General features: G+C 33.2%; 1 protein-coding gene across 1 annotated transcript; it reads right to left on the bottom strand.

Annotated features, from left to right (window-relative positions):
* Positions 1-6,030: 6,030 nt before the first annotated feature.
* LOC110933310 lies at positions 6,031-7,010 on the bottom strand. The gene is made up of 4 exons (XM_022176539.2): positions 6,892-7,010; positions 6,474-6,786; positions 6,294-6,371; positions 6,031-6,198 (listed from the first exon to the last, which is right to left on the bottom strand). Exons 1-4 carry the CDS (start codon positions 7,008-7,010, stop codon positions 6,031-6,033), a joined length of 678 nt encoding a protein of 225 aa, XP_022032231.2.
* Between the last annotated feature and the right edge of the window lie 1,968 nt (positions 7,011-8,978).

Below are 8,978 nucleotides of genomic sequence, written 5' to 3'. Positions count from 1 at the left end.
TGTGCTAGAAAGTGTTGTTGAAAATGTGCTTGTTAAGTTGCTTATAAAATCCGTATTCGGGATACGGCTCCGGATATCGAGCTGTATCGATGATCAAACAATGAGCAGAAAGTAAAGTAAATGACACGAGATGTATGAGGAAAGCCCTTGATCAATCTAGATCGCCGACATAAAACCTCGGGAGCTGACAATCGCAGCTGCCTTGTTCTTCTATTGCTTCAAATATCAGGATACAGTGCAGGATGTGGTGCGGATCAACTAAGTGTTACAATATGATTTGGATACAAGTGTGGTGATTGCTGTGAACTAGAGAGTAAGAGCGTACGGAAGTGTTGGTGAAAGAGTGTGTGCCTTAAACTGATCCGCCACATCTATTTATAGTAAAGATAAACCAACAAACTATCCTAAACTTGCGGGATTCACCGGATATTCCTTCATTGAACGTTGTAGACCTGGTCTTTCGGGCTCAACGTCTCTTCTTCAACAGATTCGTCTGAGTCTTGAGGAGAAGAAGTCCTTTCGACCGTTAGTAAGCCTTAACCTCCAACCTGCACGTGGTTAATTAATAAATCTCAGGATATTACCCAAGATGTCAGCAATATCCTCTTCCAGCATCCTGGTCACAAGTGAACAAACAAAGGCAGGATATTGGTCAGGATATGTATGCTTAGAAAATGACCCATAACACCTCTGTTGCTATCCAACAGAGGTTTCCTAACAACTGTCATCCATTATGTCCAGCAGAGGTTACAACGTGGACAGATCTTAAATATCAGATGTTAGTCAACCGAGGTTGAAAGACTTAGTCAACAGAAGTTAAGAGGGAAAACAGATGTTAGCAAGCTGTTGAGCTAGCATAAAATATTTAGAGTAAGTAACAAAATAATATATCGTTACTTACAGTCATGCCAACTTCAGGGCTAATATTTGCTGAAACGTAAGAGTTCTCATAGACTTTTTCTTTAAAACATGAGACATCGAATGACAAACGTCCAATAACTTTCACCAATATAGCATCTTTCGTTTTGAAACAAAAATCTCTAACAAACTTTGTCCATCCATCCGTAAATATACAATGATCATCTCTCTTCCTTACTCGTACTAACCATGATTTGTCACCATCAAGTAACTCTACAATTCGGCCATACGGGACCTCCTTGCCCCACAATAGAATCTGAAAATCAAGTGGTATATTCTGCAAAAGTAGTTAAAAAATATGTTACATCAAAAATTAACGTAGAATCCTAATAGTAGAAGGAAAGTTAAAAAACATACCAAAAATATAAAATCATCTTCATTAAGGAATTGTAAAAAGGATGGTGTTTGATTGGATAGATTCATATCTGCAATAAACAATTTAAACTTACAAGTTATAAAAATGAACAGCATCCAACAAAAGTCATAGACAAACAACATTATAAAATTGACATCACTAACATCCCTTAAAATAAATCAGCACTTAAAAAACAAAAGTACCAAATATTAACAGGGACTATTTGTATAATCACACACTTAAAATATTATAAAAACAAAGCACAAAACGAAAATCATCATCTCTCACTACAATTAAGCAAATGAGCATCAACAAAAATTATATAGTTGATTTATCAATCGTAATGTAGAAGACAACATGATGAAGATGCATCCCCAAATTATCACAGATAATGCTATCAGTAACTTCATTTAAGTTAATACAGTACTTAATCAATAAAAATATACCGGATTATAACAACTATTATTTGCTTCAAGAGAGAATATGAAACGCCGTCAGTGACAAACACATACTCATAACATCAAATAATGATTAATCTAACATATATAATATAAACAATAAATTCAAAGAAACAATACTTGATTTTATAGCGTGTAATCTATATTATGCAATAGAACCTTGCCAATTTTGATAAGAAAGTTATTTGAGAAAACTTCCGAATATGTTTTCTGGAGCTTATATTCAATAATGGAGATGAAAAGTATATTAAATAAAGTTAATACAGATGTTACATTTACACTGGTTGGTTGAAATTAAGTTTTGTCAAATTTATAATTTATCCCTTTTTACATTAAAACAACGTAATTTTTGCACAGCTATAAACACTGTTTGACTAAAAATTTAAAATATTAAATACGAAAAACTTATCTATTAATTTAATATATTTATATTTATATAATTAAAAATAGTTTTTAAATCCTGATATTAATGATTATTATAAGTTAAATAAATAAACAATTACAACTTAATAGATAAATATCTTATTTTCAACAATCCCAATACAATCTCACCTCTTCTTCTCCGGCGAAAAAACTCTACAGTTTCTTCTTCCTCAGACTCGACGATCAGAAGTTTAAAGTTTTAGATCAGGTATTTTTTTTCTCTTGTGTATTTTACAGGTGTACTTTAACATGTTCCTTTTGAGTTTCCTCATTTCAAATTATATAAACATCAAAATCATAATCTACAGATGTTAAAATAGATAAACTTGTGTGAACTTGTTTTCTTTATTTTATAATAAGATTTATATCAACCTATTTAGTTACATTTTGATTTTATATTATAGTATTTAACTGTTATTATATTTTTTACTTTCAGATGGAGTTTATCATAATTATCAACGTCTCTCAATTGGCAGACCTAAATGAGGGATTGGTAAGCTATATTCTTAGAACAAATTAGCTCAAATCACAATTGTATGCTAAAAACTATATTTATATAATTAAAGATAGGTAGAGGATCCTGTAAAAAAGGCCTAAAGTGTGAGAAGGGTAAGAAAGAATCTCAGCCATTAGATCTTTTGATCTAATGGTTGAGATCAATAGGGGCCAAATTGTAAAATATTTTCATTAATTTGGACTGATTTGAAATATCTAGGAGCAATATAGTCTTTTAAACCCACTAGAAATTAGGTAATGCACATGTAACTTCCCCTCGTCTTTTTTAAACGTCAATAACTTTTTGTACGTAACTTTTTTTTTAAAAAAAATTACACCATAATAACGAGCGTTTTTTTACCTTTAATATGAGTACCATATTGCTATACTTATATAGAGAAAAAAATATGTTTCGATCAGATGTTTAGTCAATGAATGGTGTTATTTACTTGCTGAATGGTGTTATATATTTGCTGAATGGTTTATATACTTACTGAATGGTGTTATATACTTACTGAATGGTGTTATATACTTGCTGAATGGTGTTATATACTTACTGAATGGTGTTATATACTTGTTGAATGCGTAATGGTGTTATATACTTGTTGAATGCGTAATGGTGTTATATACTTGCTGAATGGTGTTATATACTTGCTGAATGGTGTTATATACTTGGTGAATGGTGTTATATACTTGCTAAATGGTGTTATATACTTCCTATAATTAAGGTGGCGGTTATGGGAAGTTTTTAATTAATTGAATTAATGATAAAATTACTTGTTTACCCTTTTCAGTTAACTTAGATCTAATGGCTGAGATTCTTTCTTACCTTTCTCACACTTTTGGTCTTTTTTACAATAACCTTACCCATTAAAGATATATTAAATGTTGTGTATTTTATATACATAGATACTTCCAAAGATAATGGCTAACCAATTACCAAGAAAGTGTGAAGTGATAAAGTTGGTTGATTATACGGGTTTTAAGTATAAGATTGTAGTACAGAGCATCGGTCATAAAAGTAAGAGGATAAACGGGCCAGAATGGACCCGGTTCTTTGAAACTTATAGAAATAACAACATAGACAAGCTGTGTTTAAAGAAATTGAAGCAAGCAAAATTTGAGATAAATGTTTTAGACAATGAGGGATTGGAGATTTGAAAAGATGGATCGAACAGAGATTATGTTCATGGATGCTTGATACAGGCTGAAGAAGAAACATACTGCAAGCAGGTTAAAAATTCCTACTTATTTTTATATATTGCCAGTGTATCTTTTGGACTGTTACCAAAACTTCTAATTTATATTTTGTATCCTATATAAAATCTAATATGACATTTCTAAAATTAATGAAAATTATAGCATTTACCACACGATTTGCTAAAGCTGTTGTCGCAAAGGAGATTAAAAATTGATAACTTGGTTGCCAACGTACATGGACCAAAGCAGAGTAGCAAAGTTGATGTCCATTATGTTTTCTCTCCTGAAAACAAAAAGGGGTTAGCTGCTGGTTTTATGGGACCAGGATGGACAACTTTTTGCTTCGAAAATGATATTGAGGAAAGCTGCCAACTGTTGTTTCAATTGATGGGAAGTACTCCTGAAGACGACTTTAACTTTACTATGAAGGTTTTTAACAAAGACGGTATTGCACTTCACGGAGAGACAAAACATCACTGCAGCCGTACCAATCACCAACACCGCAAAAGGCGTCCACATTATAAAAAACAGTTTAAATACCATGTTTTACAAACACACAGCTTGGTATTTACATATCCACTTTTAATATAGTTGATTTTACTTATAATCTTAGATCTATCTGTTATTACTTAAAGTATATGCTGTTTTGAATGAATAACTAAAGAAATTTTTTTCCTTTACAGGCAATACCGAGGAACTTTGTTCGAGACCATCCGCTAAATGATTACCGTAGAGCTGTGCTGTCATTTGGTCATGTGAAGTTTTTGTACAGCTGGTTGTTAGGAGAGATCCTAGAACACCTGACGACAACAACCATCTAGTGATGCATACAGACTGGCAGCGTATCATGGATGAAACGGGAATATTTGTGGGGAAAAAGCTGAGGTTTGAGATAGTCAAAGAAAAAAGTGTAAGAGGAGATAAAATACACTTTGAAGTTTGTTGACATGATCTTTGAACACCTTTTCAGCCTTGTATAATTTATGTTTTAGTTGACATGTTTGATGGACAAATTTCTTGTTTGGAAACTAACTTAGGAATGAAGTTATGTAGTCTTAGTATATACTTTCAAAACTGTGGTTTTACCTTTTTATATTTTCAAGTAAAAATTACTATATTTTGCATCTAAACATTACTATTTTCCATTACATTTCCCGGTCACTCAACAAAAAGAAATATAACACTCAAAATTAATAAAATAGTATAGAAATTGGAATTACAAATAACAGTGTTTTAAAAACTGCTCCTACCAAAGGGACAAACTCAACATCTGTTTCGCTAAACTTTGCAAACCTATACATCTGTTGAAGACAACAACTGTTAAAAGAAAAGTCCGTTACTTAAACGAAACAACCTCAGCACATGAGCCAAACAAACTCTGCTGATGAACCGAAAGATCTGTTAACACAAAGACTGCTGAAGTAAAGGTCTGCTAAAGAGAACCTCTGCTGATGAAGCAAAATGTATGATGAACCTAAGTTCTGTTGTGCACCAACAGATATTAGACAATTCAACAAAAGATCTATAATATAAGATCTTTAACAGATGATGATCAACAGCTCATAAGGTCTGTTGAAGCACGCTATAACAGTGCTTAGCCTTTAACAGATCTTTAACAGTGCTTAAGGGTTAACAGATGTTAGCACGTTATAGCACGCTATAACCACTGCTGATGAAGCAAAATGTATGATGAACCTAAGTTCTGCTATGCACCAATAGATATTACACAATTGAACAAAAGATCTATAATATAAGATGTTTAACAGATGATGATCAACAGCTCATATAGCCTGTTGAAGCACGCTATAACAATGCTTAATCTTTAACAGATCTTTAACACTACTTAGGGGTTAACAGATGTTAGCACACTATAACAGTGCTTAGCCTCTAACAGATGTTAATGTATCTCAGACCCCAACAATTTTACGACTAACCAATTGTTTAAATTTTCATTCATCAATCCATCAATATCAACAAAAATGTATAATAAAGGTTAACCTTACTTGATATTCAACCCATAGACATTACATAACATATTCATCATTGTAGCCCTTACAAACCAAACTTTTAACCACAGTTTCTTAAAACAACAGTTAACATACATAAATAAAAACCACAAGGATTCTTTAAAAATAAGTGGTTTCTACTTATCTCTCATAAGAATTGTTTTTTCATAAGCATCTAATTGTTAACCTTAGTCAGCTTCTTCCGGGTTCTTCTCAAATTAGTGGACAACTCACTAACGTTGGCAACATCAACATCTTGAGCCATCCACTTTCCATTGGGACTTGATCCAGAATCCTTTTCAACTTCAACGGCTGAAGAGTCGGCCGTAACAGAGACAACATCCTTCCAACAGATCACAAAACAACTATTGATCTCATTTAATAAAATAATGAACTCTTATTAAACGTACTAAACATACTTTAAAAATAAATACTCACCCTTGAAGTTCGTTCAGCAGACACCTGAGAAGAGTCTGAAAGGTTAACATCTTTAATGTCAGCTACCTCTTGAGTAACCTAAAGGATCATAATATATGATATCATATAAAAAAGTACACAATCCAGTTTTTAAAACTCAAAAGAAAAATAAATAGATATTAGGCCAATTTTATATGCTACCTCATCGGTATTTTCATCACCATTACCATTTCCACCAACCAACTCAGCAATTATTGCTGGATCATCAGTTGTTTGTTGCACAGTATAAACATGATAGTCATTTTTAAGATTGAAATCTGAAACATCAATCTTAAAAGCAGCCTTTTTATCAACCAATCGAAATATCTCATGAGGGAATCCAATATCATTGGCCTTAACCTGTCTCTCTCTTATGTCACTCGCCGCTAATCCAAGAAGCTTCTGAACATCTCTATCAAACATAACAAAAGAAACACTACCACTCTCATCCTGCACCCGCACTTGCACCTTGCACCTGAAATATACACAACTAACTAAGTAAACTGCAAAACTATATTCAAATATGAGTCTTAGAATGTTACTTATATAAATATAACGCTAAATAGTTATCAATGCTTACTTTGTGGTGATCGATGTACATTCAGTATGACATCTGATACAAACCAAAGAAGTCACAGGCAATCGAAGAATATCATCTGAAACATTCTCAACATTCTGCAAGTATTCACTTTTACCCATTACCTTCTTGAAACACTTACGGCAGGCAGCATAAAACCAACCATACTCTTCTTGCACAATCTTAATTGTCGCAACCACAACACAAGACATTTCCTGTAAAAACACAACACACTTCCTGTAAAAACACGCAGGTGACAAACCAAACAAATAACCAAACTATATACAAAGAAGTGAAACCTCTTCTATCTCTCTAATCTCATCAACATGTTTCTTCACACCTTCAGTTACAAATTCTTTATGTAATGGAAAAATACTCTGAGACGATAGTATCGTCTGAGAAGTAGAACTACTCCCTTGTCCAAACTTCAATATATGCCTTTTGAATACCACAAATGATTAGAATTAGTATACAAATGACATGAAACCAAGTATTTGACTTGAACATCTATATATAATAGAAATTACATTGAGAATTACCTCCTCCTTAGCTCATCAACTTCATCAATTTCTTGATTCAGAAAAATTCGTGTTGCAAACTTGTCACTTTGAACAGTATATTCACCTACATGGAAAAGTATATACATATTTAATGTATACCTGTCTTAATATTGCCAGAAATAAATAGTATATGTATGATTTGCAGAAAGTAACAAAAAATACCTTTCCATTCCTTACACTTTCCATGCTGTATAACAGCCATCACATGCTCATGAGGGGGGACTTTAGAAATGAAGTCCTTAATCTGCAGAGCATAATCATTCCACACAGTACACCGTAAAACCTTACCACTACATGAAAAGAATATTCATATCAAAACAACATTGAATGAATAAAAACAGAAAATAAATCAGGAAAACTATAACATTTATTAAAGTAGCAAATGAGCCATAAATTAAGTACTATATTCACTAAGAATAAACTGTAGACCTCATTTATTACTGTTGGTGCATGCGTCTGTCGACTTCGTCTTGTATCGAGTCTTGTATAGAACTAGTTAGATCAGGGCACGAAAATCAAGAAAGTGAGAATTAGTGGTGATTCCGCTTGAAATGACATTAGGTCAATTTCGAGCGAAATCAGAATGTTACTAATTCCGCTTGAAGTTAAGATGATTATTTCGCTTGAAAGTATTGTTCTAATCCCGCTTGAAATGAACATGTCATGTTCAAGCGGAATCTGATGCCTATATATAGTGCATTCCAAGCGAAATCAGTTAACAGTTTTCCGATTTTGCAACGAAGTGCTGCCGAAGTGTCGTCACGCTGTAAAACGTCATTATATCAATCAAATCGACAGTTTAAAGTGTATTCTTGCTGAATTGACCTCAACACGTCTGTTTCCGCCTTTTGTATTGAGTAAAACTCTTCTGATCGACTCGTTCGGGTCCGAATACGATCCTACAGGTGGTATCAGAGCTCAGGAAGAAGAGTTCATACCAATTCAGCTGCATTTTCTGTTTTTCTACACCTTCTTTTCAAATTGAATGAATTTTCACGATTAAAATTGGCTAAATTTCTCACAGAATGTGCGCAATAGTGTTTTCACAAAGCCTTGAAAGTTTCAGGCCTAAAATCGATCTAAAACTGGTAATTTTCTTAATTCCGCTTGAAAATCAGCGTGTTAAGATGACATCAGCGTGATTCCGCTTGAAAAATGGCATTGATTTCGCTTGAAACTGATATCTCGCTTGAGTAGTTCCGCTTAAAAATCATATTTCGCTTGAAAATAATGGTTAATTTGTTGGACCGTTGTTTGACCCTAAAACGTCAGTCAAGGTAGCTCATCATCACATATAAAGGTGGAATCAGTACATATGATGTTACAACAGCTTGTCCTTTCAATTCCAATGATTTTATTGCTTTCAAATGTAATTTTGACAGAGTTTCGGCTCCTGAGCACACACATACACCTTACAGATCCGCTCCAATGACAGGTATATATAGACATACTGGTTCGCTAATATGACAGGTCATATTAGCGGACCTGTTTCACTATGACTTAAAAGCGGACCACATTAAACCCTATGAG

This window comes from Helianthus annuus, chromosome 11, assembly GCF_002127325.2.
Source record: "Helianthus annuus cultivar XRQ/B chromosome 11, HanXRQr2.0-SUNRISE, whole genome shotgun sequence".
Classification (NCBI taxonomy): Eukaryota; Viridiplantae; Streptophyta; class Magnoliopsida; order Asterales; family Asteraceae; genus Helianthus; species Helianthus annuus.
Note: the sequence above shows the minus strand (reverse complement) of the source record. Positions and strands in the feature narration are given on the sequence as shown.

Excerpts from the sequence above, each read along its gene's own strand:
- LOC110933310 (XM_022176539.2), bottom strand. The coding sequence starts at position 7,010 with ATGGGTAAAAGTGAATACTTGCAGAATGTTGAGAATGTTTCAGATGAT. Across the intron at positions 6,372-6,473 it reads GTGATGAAAATACCGATGAG|GTTACTCAAGAGGTAGCTGA; the intron begins GTAGCATATAAA and ends ATGATCCTTTAG. Across the intron at positions 6,199-6,293 it reads CTGCTGAACGAACTTCAAGG|GATGTTGTCTCTGTTACGGC; the intron begins GTGAGTATTTAT and ends ATCTGTTGGAAG.